The sequence below is a fragment of the Nannobrachium achirus genome, assembly GCF_963921795.1.
Source record: "Nannobrachium achirus genome assembly, chromosome: 4".
Classification (NCBI taxonomy): Eukaryota; Metazoa; Chordata; class Actinopteri; order Myctophiformes; family Myctophidae; genus Nannobrachium; species Nannobrachium achirus.
The window spans coordinates 46,688,744-46,710,436 of NC_137813.1; the positions used below are offsets into that span (position 1 = coordinate 46,688,744).

Sequence of the window (21,693 nt, forward strand, 5' to 3'; positions counted from 1 at the left end):
CGCGCAGCATGCTCTTTGTAACCGGAGCGTCAGCGTCGCCCTGCATTGCGCCGGCCATGTTGTCAGCGTTTGCGGTCGGAGACCTGGTACTCCTCGACCTCGTGTTAATCGTATTCGGCATGAAACACGAAACAACTGCAAAAACAGACGCTCACCAGTGTTTTGGGCGTTTAAAGTCTCAAAAGAACTATAAAGGCAGTAAAAAATGGGCTTAAAAAATGTGAAAACTATGCACCTCCACAGAGCTCAACAAACGCGTCCTACTCGGTCGCCATCTTGTCGGAACTCCTTGAACTGAATCCTTGTAGTACCAGGGCCCAGAATTTGGTGCGACACCCCCGCTTATAGTTATTCATGTGCATGCTTCGGGGGCATGCATGCTGGTTCGGTGTGTGTGTGTACTCGTCGATATAACGTGTCAAATCGGAAAGTAGGTTGAAATGCATGCATGGCCGGGAGGCTCGAAAATTGACAAACAAGGGAGCAGACTGGGGTGGGGGAGCGGACAGGGGTGAGAGAACAGAGATGGAGAGAGGAGGAGGGGGAGATGTGTTATGTGGTAGAGGAGGGGTGCTCCGTGGAAGAACACGCAGACGGAGGCGATTAGCGGTGGTTCTGGAATGCTGAGGGGTCAGAGATCTGGGCTCTGCTGGGACCCGCTCTGTAAACAGGACCCCGCCTCAGCCAGCAGAATATCCTTAACTTACACTATACACACATACACACGCGAGCGAGCGAGAGCGCGCGCGCACACACACACCCTCTCTTGCATGCAAATAACCAAACCTCTCTGCACACAGACACTAACACACAACCAAACAAACCACAAAACAATCCCAGTGGCCCACAAAAAAAACCAACCAACCACAACCGACCAAATAAACCACCCCGGAGCCAGCAAACCACACGAAACCAAACAATCCTATACGCACAGTCACTGAAGCAAACAAACGGACGCCTTGGACAACATAGCAGCCGTATGTACAGCCAACAAACACTACACGCAAGCAGCCAGATAGATTAGCACTGGTCTTTTACTTCATCACGCCCAATACTATTCCACTGCCACCGTGACAGAACTAGAGACACCATCAAGGCTAATTAAGAAAGCTGAAGGCGAACACGCACGCACACGCACACACACACACACACACACACACACACACACACACACACACACACACACACACACACACACACACACACACAGTGAGTAGGTGTCGAACAGATGAAAGGTCTACCAAAAGAAAGAACAAAACAACGTGCACACACTGCTGTAACACTCCAAAAGATGTTTAATTATCGCCGCGAGAACATTTATTTTTGAACCACTGGATTCTCAAAAAGATCCTTTGTAGATCAAAATAATCTATTGATGATAAACGGAACACCTTTTAACAACACCTTTGGGACTATTATCGCAGCGTGCGAAAGATCTTTCTTTTGAATTATACTTTGCCCTGTGCCTTTTTCAACAAGCACCGCTTGACAAAGATGACATATTTTCGACAAAAAAAGAAAGAAAAAGTGGGAAAAAAGGGGGGTTGTTCAGGTCATACGACTATAAATTAGCCTTTATTGCTCTGCCACCTCCTCAGTTAACCCATTTAGGCCTAAAATTATTCAATGCTTTAACCAGTGAAAAATAGCAGATATACAAGCTCACAGCGCGGCACCGAGTGCCACGCTGCGAGCTTGTAGATCTGCTATTTTTGAAAAAAGTCGTGAAAATGTGTGCAAATCTTTGAATATATGTATTTTCAAAGCGAACGTTTGTAACTCAAATTTTGCTTCTGGGTGGTCCCTGGAACTAGATATTTTGAGATGCGGGTCCGTGGCCAAATACATATCATTTTGGGGGTCCTTCACATGAAAAGGTTGGAGAACCACTGACATAGTAGTCTCTCAAGAACAGACCAACTGAGCTCCAGTTCAAGTGAAAAGGACCTTTTCTTTGACGATGGCTGGCCAGATTGCTGACATAGAAACATAGGTTTTTCAAAAAACCTTAGAAGGATTTAAAAGACACTTATAGAATCGGGTCAAAATTCAAATTTTCAATTTTTTTCAAAAATAGCAGATATACAAGCTCGCAGCGCGGCACTCGGTGCCGCGCTGCGAGCTTGTATATCTGCTATTTTTCAATAGTTTAAGCAAAACATAATGATACACAATAATGTGTACCCCGTTCTAAATGGGTTTTAATATGGCTGTGGCTTCAGCACTATGTACAGTCAGTCCCCTCCCGGGGTGGTCCTCCTATCCCGGCCCCCCTCTCGCCAGCCTCTGGGACACACGCCAAGCTTTTCCCCACCTCAGCTTTAAGCTGCTTGTTTATCTAGGAGTCAAACTTCCACTCAAAATATGCTGGTGAAACTGGGGTGTTGGTGGCGGTGTGTTGTCATGCTAAGCTCGGTATAGCATGCTAATCCCTAATAATAGCGGGATAAAGACGCAGCGCTGGGGGTTTTCGCATGGCGTAATGGCAACTGGTGTTCTTCAGCAGGGGCTGGGTGGGCCCAGCAGAACCACTTGTTGCCAAGTTTGCTTATTATAATGTCGTGGTCGGGTGGAAACCTTGTATGTCCAAAAGCGTTCGTTTTGTATTTATCATTTAAAAAATGAACTAAACTAGTGAAAACAGCCGATCTACAAGCACACAATGCCTCGCACCGCGAGGCGTTGTGTGCTTGTAGATCTGCTGTTTTCGCTACTTTTGTGCGACGGCCTTGTATGATGAAGCAGGGCTTTACTTTGCGAAAGAACGTACAAATTTGAAACTTGGAGATACGAGGTTTCCGCCCGACAACGACGATAAGTGACTTTGGGCTTGTTTTTACTGCAAAGTCGCTTGTAAAAATTGGTAGTTGGCGAGTTGCGGGTTGTGGATTTTTTCTTCCCCCTTCTCCTTTTCCTTCGCTTCTAATGTTGCTTACATTTTTTCATGTAAAGGAGAAAAGGAGCCCCAAATGAATACCCTCATCTGAAGGTATTTTGTGTCAAGGACCCAAATGCAAGATTTGTGTGGTTAAAATGTAAAAACATATTCCAAATGTTTCAAATGTTTTCAAGATTGATGCGAGGCGCTGTGAGCTTGTGGATTGCTATACAGTATGTGAGCTTGTAGATAATAGTAGATAACGTAGTAAAACTGATTGTGATGCTAAATTAACTCGTTTTGTGTGTGAGATCACGTGGCCTAGTCGCTTCTTTTGGTCTCGTTTCTCTTGCAGAATCTGGCAACACTGGCCAGCAACCATTATTACTAACACAACCCACAGCCGCCTCGGTTTGGGTCAGGTAGATTTCGGAGCACGGAGAAAACCTTTCATGTTTCTCCCGATAAAAGAAAGCCTTTGTTCAAGAGAGGCAGTCGGGGATGAACGCTCGTGCACGCGTAGTGTGTACACGCATGCACGTGTCGTGTAGCATGTGTACACGCATGCTGACAGAGATGCGCACGTCGGCGCTCAGACAGGACATGAAGTCATTGGCACCAAGGCTGTGATTATGACTGGCAAACCACATACCTAATTAAAATTATTGTGTGTGAAACGTCGTGCGTGTATGTGTGTGTGTGTGCGTGTGTCTGTGTGTGTGTGTTCTCTTCCCCCTGCTCCTCCGTGGTGGGCTGTAGAGGTGGGACGTCCGCGAACGAATCAAGTCTTTTGAACGGCTCTTTGAAATTAACGATGGGATCCGGTTTGAGCCGTTCCTTTCAAAATGAACAGTTGTGGAAAAAGTACAAACATTCTTTACTTTAATATGTAAAAGTATCGATACTGCAATGTTGAAATACTCTGCCACGAATAAAAGTTCGGAATTAAAAATGTACGTTTAGTAAAAGTACAAAAGTATTGGTATCAAAATGTACTTAAAGTACCAATAGTAGAAAGTACTCATTATGCATTATATTCCATTTAACAAGTTTTCCAATGAATAAAATGTAGGGGAAAAAAAACATTTGCAAATAGCAGATCTACAAGCTCACAATGCGTCGCAACACGACGCATTGTGAGCTTGTAGATCGGCTATTTTCAAATGGCCGAAATGTAATTTATATATGCTGAAATGTATAGGGTTTAACTTATTTGTAATCATAATCAAAATCTACAAAGTAACTATAGTAACTAGTAACTAAAATGAACCAGTCTTTTGAACGGCTCTTTGAAAGTAACGGATCCCAGAGATCCGGCTCACTTCAAAGAACCATAAATCCCATTTCCAGCGGGCCGCTCCAGGATCCAGGTGGCAGAGAGAGAGGAGATAGGGGTGACTAACAACAGCCCCCTCCCCCACCCTCCCAAAACCTCTGTCTCCCTAATTGGCTGGATTGTCCCAACGAGCCGCTCTGTTTTGTCTGCCCCGATGGCAGCACAAAAGAGGCCGATCAGAGAAGAACAAAAGACGGCTTGAAGAAGAGACTCGGTATATATCTTCACTGACCATCTGCTGTGTGTCGCAGCTGGACTCCACAGAGACCAGGCTCCTTTATTTACGCCAGACAACACAGAGTTGTAAAAAAAAAAAGATCTAAAAGATTCTGGACACTCGTGGACCGCGACACAATGGCACCTGCATGAATGGGCAGCATGGTTAGGCACATCTGCGCTGTTGGCATTGTGGCATAATAAGGCTGAATTGGTCACCACTGCATTGCGGGGATCAACATAAACGTGTGCTTGTTACACTGTCAAGAGCAGTGGTTCTCAACATGGGGGCCCAAATTATTTCGGGGGGTCCCCCAGATGACTGGCTTAATGTGCGACGTTGTTTTTTCACTCAACGCTAAAAACAAACCAACACAAAGTTTAAGTGTATAGAGAGGGTATATGCACATTTCTAAAGTGACAATTGAAGGACTTTTTAGTATCTCTAAAATGACAAATTAAACATTGGCTTAATTGTCAAATATTAAAGGCAGAGTTGCGAGGCGTTGTGAGCATGTAGATCGGCTATTTTCACAATAGTACCGTGTTATACCAAATGTAATTCAACAACTCTTAGTGCTCGTCAGGGAGGGGGGGTCCCCAGTTAAAATATGATTATTTGGGGGGTCGCGGCCTGAAAAGGTTGAGAACCACTGCTCAAGAGTGAAAGATGCAATTCTGGGAAACTGTAAGTGTGGTTGCCGCGATGCGAGTCACATTTGGAAATTAATTCCGTCTTACCATTTGAATCTTCCCCATTGAAGTCAATGGGGAAAATTAGTTGACAAATAAATAAATAATATATTATGGAGATCTCTGTGTCAGTCCTGTTAGGGCAACCCCACTAATTAACTCTGAGGATTTTACTGTGTCGCAACTGCATCACACTTGTCATGGCAAGGTGCACCTTTCTGCCATACGCAACACCACATCAACAGGCACGTTCCGCTGCACACTAACCAAATCGGGGGCAGACCACTTAGAAACATCGCCATTCAGAAATACCCCCACTGAGGTTAGGGTTAGGGTTAGGGTTTAGGTGACACCTCCATTTAGAATAATGGAAGTCAATCTTCTGAATGGCAAATGTTTCTGAATGGAGATGTGTAACCGCCTAAATCTACCACAGACACTGTCCGTCTGCAGCACTGCGACTGAGGCAGGCGAGTGACAAGACATTTTCAACGGCCACGGGAAGAGCCCACACGGCTTAACTTCACCACCGTCCCACCCCAAAACGACCAGCAATCATCCGCTACATGTGCTACTGCTGTTACCGCTAATCGTGTCTACACATGCCCCCCACCCCACCCCCCCCCCCCCCCCCAGCCTCTCTGTTCTCGACACACTCCACTGACCTGCTTCCAGGAGCCCCAGCTCTGGACCCCAGGGCTTGAGCGGTGAGCTCCAAGCAGAGCTGTCTGTCTGTCTGTCTGTCTGTCTGTCTGTCTGTCTGTCTGAGTCAGCAGGAACATAAAGGGCTAAGTTGTCACTGCGGTATGTGTATAGTCAGGGAACTTTAAACAACTTGTCGGCGCTTTTGCGGTGAGAAGGTAAGGGTGTCTGTCTACAACGAGAGAGAGACGGAAGAGGTTGTGGTTTTTCTAGGACTGGGTAGGGGTCTCCTCGGCTGTGTGGTCGGGATGGGACGATAAGCGATGTTATCGTTTATCGTGATAAAAAAACACTCACAATAATCGTATTGTGGAGATTTAATTCATCGTGATATCGTCCTCCGTCATGCGCTGGGATCAATTCACCTTTTATTTGCCGAGCCGCATGTCCGGTACCACTTAAACCCTCTATAATTGGTAAAGGTACTCATAATATGCGTACTTGATACAGCCTTTTTTTCACTCTCTATCAAATGTATTTGCCAAAAAATAGCCGATCGCGTTGTGAGCTTGTAGATCTGCTATTTTTTGGCAAATGTTCCGCCCCAGGACAATGGATTTTGATTATCGCGATAACATCGCAAACCGCGATTTCTTTTGTCACGATAATCGTGATGTGAAATGTCCCATCCCTAGTGTGTGGTGTGGTGGTATGTATGGAAAGAGTTGAGGGCTTTGCACGGCTGTCTGTCTGTCTGTCTGTCTGTCTGTCAGTGTGTTTTGGTTTGGTGGGGAGCGTGCGGTTTGGAACGGCTTCAGAGACACACAAAGCGTAGCTTTGAGGTTGGGGGCTGGCGGGGACTAAGAGGGAAGATTCCGGCAGGTGAGATGTGTCGCGATGATAGAACGATGGCGAGGATAGGGAACCATGCGATGGCGCCAACAGGGGGGGGGGGGGGACGTGTGGGGGGATAGGGGACAAGTCATTAATTCTGACAGCCTTGAGGATAGTGGCTAACGGGGTAACGCCGTATTTTTCACGCAGGTACCGAGATAGGAATCCTCTCCAGACGCATCCTGCTTAATTAGCGTAGTAGAACATTAAGACTGCTGCACACGTCTTTGTTCACCCATTACCGCGAATACCTATGGACCGTCTCGGGTAGTTACGGAGCGCTTCCTGAAGAGAGGATTGCAGTTAAAGCTCATTAAAAGCACATTAGCAACTATTTGGTTGTCTGCTTCTTCCTGTCTCTCTGTCTGGATGGAACTTGTGCACAGGCACATAAACAACACAGCTGTGGACTAGATCCCCTTTAGATCCCCTAAGGTGCCACCTAGCCCCCTCTCCCCCTTCCCAACCTGACCTTCTTTGACCCCTACTGTAGCTCTCTCGGACCCCCCGGGGGCCGCGCTGCGCTCTTGGTCCAGCTGTTTCCATCACTGATCTCACGAGAGAGGGTTTTCCTCCACTTCCGAACCGTAACCCCCACCGGAGCCTGGGATGTGGGCCGTGCCACGCCAACGCTAATGGACAAGGCCAGAGGTCTTGACAGCCAAAGCACAGTGAGAGAGTACACGGGCATAATGCAATGTCTGTCTCAGGAAGGAAGGGTGCAGCTAATAAGGGTGCAGCTAATGGAGTTCTCTGGACCGCTGTAGCGCTGTCAAAAAAGAAAGAAAAAGAAAGTAGATCTGTAGATACATTAGCGAGGTTGAGTTGGTGCAATCAGTCCTTCCATTGGCTAATGATTTGACTGAGCCTTTTTTTTAATGGCCTTCCATCTGTCAGCCTCGGAACGGCGTGGCACAGCATTGTGCGAAATTGAGAGTGCGTTTGATCGAGCTTATTAAACACCAAGCAAAATGGGACCGGCAGATTTGTCAACACAGCAACGCAGGCGTGCCAGCTATAGTAGTGTACCCATGCTGGCAGTTGTGAACACACGCACGCACGCACACACACACACACACCGAGGAGAGTTTAATATTCCTGGCTCTGTACATGTTGACAAGCTGGGACTTGCTGGCCTCGCACTGTCTCACTCAACAGCTTTCTCTGCCAACTGAAGAGAAACAAGAACCTTCTTACACAAGCACACTTACAAACACACACAGACAGACACACACACACACACAGACAGAAGAACATGCTCGCACTCCCTCACCGCACACTCGCACAGCATTTTGCTGAGACACCTTCCATCCCCAAATGGAATCTGGCTGAAGAAAGGAGAAGAAAGAGGAGGGAAAATAGTGAAGATAAGCAGGAAAGAGGCAGCTTTGTCTGATCGCTTAAGCAGATACACAGACTGCCTTCTCCTAGCATGCTGCTTCACGTCTTCAGAGACATCAAGACACCCACGCACAGTCGCGCTCGCACGCACGCTCGCACACACACACACACACACACACACACACACACACACACACACACACACACACACACACACACACACACACACACACACACACACACACACACACACACACACACACACACACACACACACACACACACACACACACACACCGTACCATCACTCAATGTGGGGTTTGAGAGCTAGACATTTTTTTGCACTGTCAAATAAATCCTGAATGTACAATTAGGGATGGGACGATAAGCGATATTATCGTATATCGTGATAAAAAAAATTAACGATAATCGTATCGTGGAGATTTAATTTATCGTGATACCGTTCTCCGTCATGCACTGGGTTCAATTCACCTTTTATTTGCTGAGCTGTGTATCTATCCAGTACCACTTAAACCCTCTAGAATTGGTGAAAGATACTTATAATATAATGTACGTACTTGACACAAATCAAATGTTCCGCCCAACTGGATAATGGATTTTGATTATCGCGATAATATCGTAAATTGGGAATTTCTTCTGTCACAATAATCGTGATATATGACATTTTCATATCGTCCCATCCCTATGTACAATTGTAACCTCATTTGTACAATCTCTGAGCTACAAATGGATGAATTAGCATTGAGAATTTACTATCCTATACTTTCCCTTTCAAGCATATATAAACTCACTACTGTTGCCAATGCAAACATTCTTTGAATATCTCTCTCTCTCTCTCTCACACACACACACACACACACACACACACACACACACACACACACACACACACACACACACACACACACACACACACACACACACACACACACACACACACACACACACACACACACACACACACACACACACACACACAAATACCTATGTTCTGACTGAGATAGCATCTTCAAGCAGCAGGGGGGACACAATATCCCTCTCTAAAGCTATACAGCCAAATCATGGGTTTTTAAAGAGCCACTCATTCTTACGGTCATTTTCTAATTACTCTAAGGAGGTGATGACTGTCTTTATTGGGGTGACAACAGAGCGAGGCAGGGGCCACCTGTGCTGGAGGGGAGACAGCAGTGTAGATAGCAGGGGCCGGGGGCCGGGGGGCCTGTCCCAGCAGGCCCCACAGGTATGACAAACAGCCGTCATCATCTCTTGACCTCTGAGTGGCCGGACCCTGCGTCTGACGTGAAGTGGCCACAGGGCACAGATTCTACTGAAACCTCACCCTGTCAATGCCCTGACACACACACACACACACACACACACACACACACACGGGCTGTCACGATATGACATTTTACATGACGATTAATCTTCTCTCAAATAATTGCAATTAACGATTTAATTGTGTTTTTGTCGTTGACAATTACGTTTCTGTTTGTCTTTTAGGCTTTGAAGTTGCACATGGTAGATATGACACATAACCTACATATAAAAAGAAATAGACAACTTACTACTTAAAAAATAACTTTGATAGTGGAAATAGCCGATCTACAAGCTCACAACGCGTCACATCGCGACGCGTTGTGAGATTGTAGATCTGCTATTTCCACTATTTCGTTTTTCAACATTCACAATTATGACGATTATGACAAAATAATTGCGATAATGTCAAATAATCACGATTAGACGATTATGTAATAATTGTGACAGCCACACACACACACACACACACACACACACACACACACACACACACACACACACACACACACACACACACACACACACACACACACACACACACACACACACACACACACACACACACTTGTCTTGAACAGATTGAGTCATTTGTGTTTTCTAAAGCTACAGGGAACATACTGACTCAGTGATGAACCTGAAAAGAATCCATCACGGGTTGAAACATCAATCTTCCGCGCACGTCAGAGCGCCCCCATCAACAACACCCGTCCTGTTATTGAACCAGAAGGGGCCAGGCTAACTTTTTGGTGAGGCAGGAAGCAGCAAGTTGCCTGATTTCGAAGTCCTCCATCGCGCCTCAGAATAACCTCTCTAATTTAACCACATGATGAACCCTTCCCTTTTCTGTTGCATGTCATCTCTAGGCAAACATTCTGCGAAAATAGCAGATCTACGATGCTCACAAAACAATTTTCACTTTAGACTATTTGGTTTGGGGAAAAAGGAGGGGGACAATTATAGACCCCTTGGGGGCCCCAATCAATAAAGTATATAGGGTTATATTATTAACTTAGAAGTTAATAATATGCAACTTACAAGTTAGTGCCACAACAATGTGCAATAAACACTTGGCTGCGAGAGGCTATAGGGAACGTAGCTGGTAGTGAAATCCCTCTTCAACTGATAACATAATTGCAACGAGGATGCTCCAGGGAGAATTCCACAGTTACAGTCAGACAGTGGTAAATGAGCCTCCTCTTGACAGAGGGGATCATGATTAACGGGTTAACAGCCTTGGGAATCTGATGGCATTTAGGGGAAAATTGGTTTAGTCACAAAACCATATTGTCAGGGATGAGCGCCGGGTACGCTGGCTGGCAGGGTCAGTTTGGTTTCTCAACAAGCCGTGGCATTCATCGCTGGCAATCACCCCCACTGATGAATCAAGGTCGGTCCTCTGGTGCTTGCACAAAAAAGTGATTAAGAGATGGACAGGAAGTGGGCAAGATAGATGTGGCAAGAGCGAGACGAGGGGGTAAGGAGTCATCGCTAATCTCTTTAGCGAGGTGGACACTTGCTCCTCTTATTCACCGACTTCCAGTCACAAGACAAGATGTCACGGTCTCTCTCCATAGGGCCTCCGAGCTGCCCTTTTCCAGCTTGAGGCCTACAGTGTCTCAATCACAGTGTTGTAATCTAGTCCATGGGGATAACCGGGGGTCAACGCAGGCTATTTCTATTTGCCGTGAGAACGCCAGTGAGTTGCGTGCTGAGCTAAGAGGAGAACTGAGAGAGACCATTTCCTCCGATTTGGAGGGACTGATGATGGGCCACTCACCAGCCACTTCCTAAACACTGTTCTGGGCTGCTGAGAACCGCGCTAACGGATCAGCTAATAGCATACCTGCAGGGGAGAGGGAATACCGTGTCAGTGAAAGCCACTGTCAGTCAGTCAGTCTGTCTGTCAGCCCCGGTTCCTCTATGCCTAACTGCCTATGTGGCAGCAGAATACCTGTCCGTCTGCCTCGACGGGTTCCACCTCTCCCCTGACAGGGCAACCGTTTCCAAACATAACAGCCGTCAGCGTGCTCCCTGCCGTGTCAAAGTCATGTGAGATGATGACGGCAAAGGTTTTATTGTTGTTTTATTTAGTTGGGACGCCTCACGACTCGATAAAATAAGATTAACTTTCTATAATTAGAGCGTGCACGGCACGCCACTCCAAGTCAATGTCATAGAAAAACAAGCACACTTCTTGAGGTCATTGCCTTCATATACCGCCCCGTGTCCCATCTCAAAATAAGGACATAATAGACTAACTGACTCTCAGCATCCATCTATACTATAATTTTGCGAATGTCTGTCTGAGTGAGTGAGTGTCTGTCTGAAACAGCGTTTCTCCTCGGTGGCTGGAGCAATTGATCTGAAATCGCATCACCATAAGCATATGAACACACCTGACATAACTGTGAAGCCTGTTTGTCACTTTCACAAATCGTATGCTGTATATTAGCATTTTTATGCTGTATCTACTATCTATTCTGCATCTAGCATGAGGCGCATCTATTCTGCATCTAGCTTGAGGCAAAATGTTTAACCAGCTCTGTGTGTGTGTGTGTGTGTGTGTGTGTGTGTGTGTGTGTGTGTGTGTGTGTGTGTGTGTGTGTGTGCAGGCAGGCGGGTGTGTGTGCAGGCGGGTGGGCGGGGGGAACAGTATCTCTGTAGCCATTAAACGAAACGGGTATTTCTTACATTGATGCTCCTACATATTATCATGCAAACACAGTTAAAGTTACTTTCCATCCCTCATAAACTGTGTGCACAGTGCACACATCCCATAACCCACACACTGCACATCATTTCGGAGCTCATATCTTTGAACGGGTAAGGGCTAGTTCAATGAATTATATAACAGGCTTGCGGTTTGTTTGCCAGAGTTAAGTTTGTTGCTGGCATAGATGACAGGCTAGCAAGGTGAACAAAGGACAAGTAATTTTAGGCACTGCACTAACAAGGGGTACCCACAACAACATGTGTTTTTTTTTCTCCCCCACCCCCCCACCCCAATTCCCCTTGCCTTCCTTTTGAGAAACTCCAGGGTTACCATGGGAACTGAAGTATTCCCGGGACGACTCTCCTGGTGTGTGTGTGTGTGTGTGTGTGTGTGTGTGTGTGTGTGTGTGTGTGTGTGTGTGTGTGTGTGTGTGTGTGTGTGTGTGACTGACTGTGTGTGTGTGTGTGTGTGTGTGTGTGTGTGTGTGTGTGTGCGTGCCAGCTGGCCTTCAGCAGCAGCGACTCCCCACGTGCACTGACTGACTGACTGACTGACTGAGGTGCATCACTGAACTGTAAGGAAAAGATATATCCTACTGTGCGTCTTCCATTCTGTTTTCTATCGTTATAACGGTCTGCTGCTGCCTAGGCCTGTATAATAACGGTTTAAAGTTCACTTTAAGCCTTGGCTTTATAATGCAGCGTGCGTGTGCGTGTGTGTGTGTGTGTGTGTGTGTGTGTGTGTGTGTGTGTGTGTGTGTGTGTGTGCGTGTGTAGGCCAGTGGTTCTCAAACTTTTTCATGTCAAGGACTCCCAAATTGACAGTTATTAGCCCACGGACCCCCATTTGAAAAGATATGCCAGGGACCCCCATATGAGAAGATTTTAGGACTCTATTCTAAAATTCAACCATTTTAATTTCAAGGGCCCCCAGTTTGACATGCATAAGGCTACGGACCCCAATTTAATGGCATTTCTATGTTTGGGACCCCAATGTATACAGGCCATTGTAAAATCAATGTGGACCCTAAGGGTCCATTTGGTAAGGGTACTAAGGGTCCATTTGGTTCCTAACAATCATTTAGCTGGGGTCCCCCTGGAACTCCCTCAAGCAACCCTGGGGGTCCCCGGCCAGGGACCCCGCTGTGAGAAACAATGGTGTAGGCCTACTACAAACTACTTACCAATACAGAGACACAATACATCCAAGCAGACGAGCATCCTCCTCTTGCCGCAGAGGGAGCCTTCCCCGCCGGCCTCGCTGAGGAAACGCATCCCCACACCAGAGCCGTTCTCCCGGTGAGCCTCTCCCACTCCTCCGTTGTCGGCCAACCGCAGCTGGAGCTCCGCGTCCCGGGGCAGCGTGCTGCCGCTCGTGTGGTTGTTTGTGGAGTTTAATTTCTGCATGATCTTCTTCTGAAATCAAGTGTCTTTTAGAAGAACTTGAGAAAAGATAAAAAAGCAAACTAAAAAAAAGCGTGGTGTGAGATTTAAAACAGGCCGGGGTCTTGCAGAAGTTGAAGGAATTCCCCCCCAAAAAAGCAGTTCAGTCCATTCGTTGACAGAGGAAATCCATGTTTAAAAGAACAAAAACAACTGATTGGTGTTGTTAGTGAGACGTCAAGGACAGGTATAAGTGTTGCGAAATGCAAAAAAAAAAGTAAGAGGACGTGCAATAAACATTCGCTCGCCTTGAGCAAACTTCAGTTCCAACGCTAAAACTACAGCGAAACTTTCGCTGACTGGCGTTATTATTGAACTCTTCCTTTTCAACTAGTGTTCTCTCCTCAGAATAAACCTTTTAATTTACCACCAACGACAACAAACCAGATGTCCTAAGTATCACGCCGCCTGAGCCCACAGCAACATGTTCGGTCCGTCTGCCAGCTTTTACTGACTTGTTGTCCATGTTCCAGTCAGTGAACTATCTCAACTTTGCCATGCATCCATGTGAGTGGTGAGAGCACTTTCTCCCGTCCCTCTCTCTCTCTCTCTCTCTCTCTCTCTCCTGGGCTCTGCCCCTCCCCTCCGCACAGCCAGGGAAGTTTGTTTTCATTCGCAGTAAACCCTGTTATGTAGGGTCGCAACACCCTGCCTGGCCTGGCTGTACTCCCTCTGCTCTGACAACCCACAGGACTGCATGTGGGCCAGTGGTGTAAAGTAACTACATTTGAGTTATTTGTACTTTACTTGAGTATTTCCAATTTCCAATACTTTTACTACTAGGCCTCCTCCTATATGTGGCCTAAATCTTGGATCCAAAATGTACTTCTTCTACTCCACTACATTTATTTGAAAACTTTACTAGTTACTTTGTAGATTTTGATCACAATAGGCCTACTTAAATGAACAACTTCAGCCTATCTATACTGTAGCCTACATTTCGGCCATTTGAAAATAGGCGATCTACAAGCTCACAATGCATGAATTGTGACTTGTGAGCTTGTAGATCTGCTATTTGGGCATTCTGCCTGAACAAGTAGGTTTTACTTTTGGTACTTTGGTACTTTGGTACTGGAATTTTTACTCGAGTAAATTCCAAATTCCAGACTTTTACTTGTAATGGAGTATTTATTTACATTACTTTTAACTAATTAAAGATTTTAGTAGGCCTACTTTTTCCACCACTGATGTGGGCCTTATCTGACAACATAATGAGCATTATTTTTCTTTCTTTTCTTTTCAAAATAATAACAATAATATTAATTATATAAGCATTTTGTATTGTTGTTGTTTCTGCAGCTGCTGCTGTTAGATTTAAAAACCATAAGCCTTTATCTGAAAATTGCCTCATGTGAATTTTGCTCACCTCATCCCCAAAGGTCATTTGATTCCTTAATGACCATTTTATGTCTTTATTTTTTATCCCTTCCTATCTTGACTAAGCAGGAAGAGTGTGCCACCTGGTGTTGAGATTAAGAATTAGGCATATTGCTTCTTTTTTATTTCTCACTGAAAACACTAGCTATATTCCCTGTCATATATACTGTAGTGTGAACCTCACTAGACTAGATGGTTACAAGAAGAAATGTGGGCACCAAAACATTCTGGGCACTATGGAACTCATTTGTGTTTCCGGAAGAGTGGTATAGATTACATCAAACGTGAAATTCACGATGGCAAATATTGTGGCATGGTCATGCTGGACCTCCAGAAGGCATTTGACACCGTCGATCATTCTATTCTGATCGAAAAACTCAAAGCTATTGGTCTTGATAGCACAGCAGTGAGATGGATGCACTCTTACTTGGTGGGGAGGGAACAGATGGTGGAAGTCAACGGAACCCTGTCCCCCCCCCTCCCAGTAAACTGTGGAGTACCTCAAGGGAGTATACTAGGACCACTGTTGTTCTTAATATACGTAAACGACATGTCATCTGCTTGTGACTGCAATCTGTTTCTGTTCGCGGATGACTCGGCTCTCCTAGTCTCAGGCAGAGACATTTTGCAGGTTGAAAAGGCCCTTAACTGTGAACTTAACAAGATCTGCACCTGGCTCAATGACAACAGACTCTCAATTCACCTAGGCAAAACTGAATGTATCCTCTTTGGATCTAGTCAGAAACTTAGCCTAGTTGAGAACTTCACAATTAAAGTAGGTGACACTGTGATAGAAAGAAAAAACCACATCTGCTACCTGGGTTGCATCCTGGAGGCTAACCTATCCAGTGAAAAAATGACCACCAAGGTAATCAATAAAGTCAATCAACGAATTCGCTTCTTGCAAAGAGTTGCCCCACTGATCAATATTAAATCCCGAAAGACACTAGGAGGTGCTCTTATTGGGCCCCTCATTGATTACGGAGTCCTTGTCTGGTATCGCGACGCCCCAGCTGCCTTAAAGCTAAAGCTCCAAACAGCCCAAAACAAACTAATTAGGGTTGTGCTTGGTCTCCCTCCTCTGACCCACCTTACCGAGCATCACCACGAAAGCGTGGGGTGGCTCAAAGTAGCTGACAGAGTACAGCATCTTGCAATGGGCCTGGTGTACAAGATACACTACACCTCCAAGATTCCCATGTACCTGACAAACTACTTCTTAAAGGTCAAGGATGTTCACGATCATAACACCAGAGGCAGCTCCACTAATCATCATCAGCGTAGATTTAACACTAAACAAGGCGCTAACTCGTTCTCCTGCTATACCATCAACATGTGGAACGCCCTTCCACAAGCCCTAAAGGAGAGCAAATCCCTAGCCTCCTTCAAAATTGGTATGAAAAGTCACCTTCAGACAGCAGCTACCCGTGACTTGTAAATAGACTAAGCCCCCATGCTCCCCCCCCCCCCCTTTTCTTTGTATTCTGCCTTTTGTATTTGATGTTATGCTTTTGAAACTGATATTATCCTAGATAAAGTACTATGTTCTATCCGTCTGTCTTTCAATGTTATATGAGATACTTAAAGTGTGGTTCCTGTGGAAATAAGCCTCGGCTTTCTAGGATCTCCTTTTAGTTGACCTTGTACCAGTGATTTGTACTGTCATGAAACTGTACTTTTTTCTATTGCAAACTTCTAATAAATTCTTCAATCAATCAATCAATATAGGCACTTTGGGGTGAGGATTGGGCACTATAGGCAAATGTGGGGACCAAAACAGAGTGGGCACTTTACATGACGTAACCACTACCATTGTTCTCTTTTAGGGAAACATGTATTGAACTATAGTATATAGACTATCTACAACACAAACAATGATTTAGTTGAAATTTCAGAAAGTCTTTTTTTTGTATCATCTACAATGTTGCAAAAGTAACAAATATGCATAATGAATGCTTGTTGCATTCCACTTGAGCATGTATGTCAAACTCAAGGCCTGGGGGCCAAATCAGGCCCGCAAGTGAATTATCTTTGGCCCGCGGGATGATATTCAATTACTATTAGAACTGGCCCGATGGTATATTGCACTCACCGCCATAAAGTCCCATAATGCAATTAGTCCAGTCATTTTAGGGTTAGACCTAGAACAAATTGCAATAGTAGCAAACTCAACTGATTTTGTATCCTCATTATGTCCTTAGTGAGGGAAAAAAAGTCCCAAGGAATCCCACCGGGGCAAAGTTTTGAAAACGACCTACCTACCTTCAATTACTATACACTACAATATAACGGAAATAATGACTGAAAAAAATCTGCTTTAAGTGGGATATGAGGGGTCAAACTAGGTGTTTTTAATTATTCTGAATCCATTGCAAGCATTTGTTTTGCATGAAAAACATTCCTTGGGCTAAAAACGGACCCCAAAAGACTGAAAATTGATGAAAATTGACGTTTTGAGTGGCCATTTCTGGCCCAAGGAATGTTTTTTGTGCAAAACAAATGCTTGCAATGGATTCAGAATAATTAAAAAACCCTAGTTTGACCCCTCACATCCCACTTAAAGCAGATTTTTTTTCAGTCATTTTTTCCTTTATAAGTAAGTGAAGGTAGATAGGTCGTTTTCAAAACTTTGCCTCGGTGGGATTCCTTGGGACTTTTTTTCCCTCACTAAGGACATATTGAGGATACAAAATCAGTTGAGTTTGCTACTATTGCAATTTGTTCCAGGTTTGGCCTAATTTTGGCCTAAATGCGAGTGCATTGGTGAGTATTGAGGGCCTGTGAGCACAAGCCTGCGTCCTCGCTATTCATCAGCAGCAGAAGCGACAACTTTCAGCTACCTGTAACCCAACAACAGACCTGGCGCATACTCCATTGTCTTGTGAGATAGAAGAAAGCCAACAATAGGCTGTGTTAGGCGCCCTACACACAGTTGCGACAGCTATCGTGTCCGTGTTTTCTGAGATTGAGGGGGAGAGGGGCGGATCCAATGAAGGGCTGTCCTGCTATCCACTGGGCTGGGTTTAACTTGTAGTCTACTAGTCTACACTACAGCTTCGGGGCTCAACTCTGGGCTCCAAGTTCAGAGCGAAAATGATTTAAAGTATGTGATTAGAACAAGCTTTAATATGTAGGTCTATTCATTCTATCTTTCTTTTTTTTTTCTTTTTAGATGTCATAGGCTACATAGTGAAACTACACAGATGTGATTGATTGAATGTGTAAATATTGTGTGTGTTAATACAATTTGAGTCTATATCCTACTTTTTGTCCTGGGCTACAGTAGGCATTGCTACAATGTCGATATGCTACTAAAGAAAAGTTCTACCTAAACGGTTTAATTTGTCTGTATCATATCCTATATATATATATATATATATATGTTACAGTATGTTTGGGTAACTCAGGACGTTCATTGTAAGAGCGCTTGTTTCGTTCACCACACACTAATCACCACCAGATGGCGACGACAGCCCATAGACAGCCATTCACTAGTGCAGGCGCTGACGTCACTCGTTTGCGACTCCCTTTCTTTATTTACTAGCCTAGCTGGGCGGTGTTTAGCCATTAGCTTAGCCATTAGCTTAGCCATTAGCTTACTATGAGCGTTTATCTTGGGCTTGCCCAGGCCTTACGGCCTGGGCATAAATATAACGATTGCATTCACCACGGCTTCGTAACTCGCGCGGCGCTCCGCCGGCCGCGCGGCCCTGGCCCGCTCTTCGCGGCCACTCGCGCCTGTGGCGCTCGGGGGCGAAGAGCAGGACCAAGGTCCGCTGGCCTTCGCGCCGCTTGCAATGTCGTGGACAATCGATGGGCTCCGCCTGGAGGACGTTGTTGTGGGCGACCGCTTGTTCCGCCCCGTGCGGCACCGCGAGTGCTCCGTTTCTCGGCCGTCCTGTTTCTCTAACATCCGGTGACATATATATATATATATATATATATATATATATATTTTTTTTTATTTATTTTTTTTTAAGCAGCATGTGCTTTTTACCTTGTCTTTCTCAAGTGGCATTTTCTTCTCCTTCTAATGAGTCAGCTTTTCAACTGAATTGATATCTAGTATAGTTATTTAGATCACATTTATTTTTGGTATGTGATTCATTATTCTTCTTTTGGGTGGAAACCTCATATGCCCAAAACTGCTGCATTCAAAAGTAGCTCGAGCTTGATCCGCAGGATAATATCAGAATACTGATAAATTATTGAGCTGTTAAACAATTCCAGACATGCAAACATGATCCTCTTTAATTACTTCAGTTTAGTTCAGTTTAATGACTGGTATTACGATTGTATTGTTTTTTTGTTTTGTTTTTTTGTCCAATGCATTTGTAGTTAAACTGTAAATATAACTAAATGCATTTGAAATTTAATAAAAATTGTACGTTTCAGGGTTCCAATTAAAAAATAGCAAAAAATGGTTCAGGAATCCAATTCCAAAATAATAGCAGATCTACATGTTTTGAGCTTGTAGATCGGCAATTTTTGCTACGTTTTTGTGACATGACGAACATGAACGACAAAGTAGGGCATTCATTTAGGGAAAAAAGTTAAAATACGGAGGTTTCTGCACGACCTTTGGAGGGAGTGTGGAAATATAATGGCCCTCTCCATCATCAAAGTTGCCCACCCCTCCTCTAGTTCATATATCTTAATGAAATTAACTCATCAAGCTAAGGCACTGCTCACTTCACGCTGGGTGTGATTTTTCCCCCATACAGTTGCTTCAGTTTAAAGAGGACCACGCGGATGGTGCAGCTACCTCAGCCCTGGAGGAGGCGCTAGAGAGGACTAAGGCTAACATTGACTGGGTGACCATGAACAAAGACCAGGTCCTCACATGGTTCACTGAGCAGGCTGCATAACTCATTAAATAATACAGTTTAACATATTCATATATTTTATATAATATTATATATTCAATTCATATTTTGTATAATCTATTTTATTTAAAGATGAAACCAGCCGCCATATTTTATAATAATAATATTAATGTGACTTGTTGGAACTTGGACGCTTTTAAAGAAATGTATTTTTTAAATGTAAAAGTATGTTACATGTATTAAAGTTTGATAATGGTTGTTGTCGTAATGTTGTCATTTGTTAACATCCAACCATGGATCAAAAAGTGACCAGCATCACAACAAACATCACGTTCAAAATCTGTCTGTACATGGATGACATGATTATTTCTATAATCATCCTTAGGCGTAACAATATAGTAGGCCTAACTGTTACTGCATCAGTATGCAAACAGCAAAATATAGTTTTGTTTTACTTTGTATAGGATCAAATCATTTTGCAGTGTAATCGGTATTGAATCATTTTGCAATAATAATTATATTGATACTAAGTACTTGTACACGTTGTATTCATCAATTTTAAGAAAAGAATAATAGTATTTAAGATTGAATTAATTTCCATCACTCATCACTACATTTGGTTAATCAATAAATGTATGTAGGCTAATCTGTGTTCATGTCAAGGTGTACAGTATAATGGCTATCTGCTTAATAATCACTTATAGGTCCAATGCCTCATCGCTCAACCATAGAGCTCCCCCTTGTGGTGAGTTATTGCCTGTTTCTTTTACAAGTGAGAAAATAAAATACATTTTTATATAGGCACCCTTGATGCTCATGTATACGCGCATGTACACACAGACAATTGAACAGAAGGACAGTGGCCATTTACACATTTATTGGCTTAATATTGAAGGTCTAAAATAGAATGCAATAAGATGGTGGGCTTAATGTATTTGTTATTTTTGACACTTCTTTGTATTGGGGAAAACTATTTGGCATTATTGTCACAGTACAATATTAACACCACAATAAGATATTTTCATCACAACTTCGATGTTGAGGCATTTGGTTTAACATGTGACATTAGACTTTCACCCACCTCCTTACAGCAATGCCATGGTGCACCACGACCTCCTAAATAGTACAGAACATACTGTAGTCTTAACAATAACCTATATTAAAGTATGTAGGCCTACAACAAATACCCAGACCATTTGAAAAACTTTGACATTTAGACTAGAAATAGAAACAAAGAATAGAAAAAATAAAACAAAAACAGAATCAGACAAGTAATTCACTCAGTATCCAAACGGTGTGAGCCATAAAAAAAAAACAATCGGCTCTGAACTGAACCGGCAATCAGCACGTGACATATCATTAATGAAATGAAATATAAAAATGACCTATAAAATAAGGAACCAGCAATGTATTTACAGTAGCATATAAGAATTGAGACACGTAACGTTCAAATTAATATTTGGCAGACAGAGTAAATCACAAAGTCTTTAAGGCACATTAGTAACAAATATAAAGTCTCAAGAGAACAAAAAGAATGAAGCAGATTCATTTATAAAGCTACAACCATGTGGTCTTGCGCTGAAACATCGCTGGCTTTGTTCGGACTGCAGGTAAATTACATTTGTTTATCAAATCTGATATTGAGGACTGATTGTCCAGTAATTTGCAAGTGATCAGATCAGAATAATGCATTATCAACCTATTTGCATTGATAGCTGTGCTAACGATGTAAATAAGTAGGTGTGAGAAACACTTAAGTTACACTCCGTCGTATAATGGGTCGCTCACCGGAAATAGTTCATCTAGAAGCTCACAATGCGTTGCATGGCGTGCGTTCTGAGCTTGTAGATCAGCTATTTTCTCAACAAGACACATCTTTGGAAATAAGATTTGAATCGCATTTCAAACCACCTCGGAATGTGGCTTGAATCTTATTTGAAATGGACAGTTTTCGCGTGTTATTTTTGCTGTTTGGACTTGATGAATCCAGTTGG

At 43.9% G+C, this 21,693-nt stretch overlaps 1 protein-coding gene across 1 annotated transcript in view; it reads right to left on the minus strand.

Annotated features, from left to right (window-relative positions):
• The window catches only part of ppap2d (phosphatidic acid phosphatase type 2D), a 42,918-nt gene extending 28,920 nt beyond the window's left edge, over nt 1-13,998 (minus strand). Inside the window, exon 1 of the mRNA XM_080724244.1 lies at nt 13,238-13,998. Coding sequence (XP_080580370.1) covers nt 13,238-13,460 — 223 coding nt within the window. The 5' untranslated portion in view covers nt 13,461-13,998. The remainder of the gene's footprint in view (nt 1-13,237) is intronic.
• Between the last annotated feature and the right edge of the window lie 7,695 nt (nt 13,999-21,693).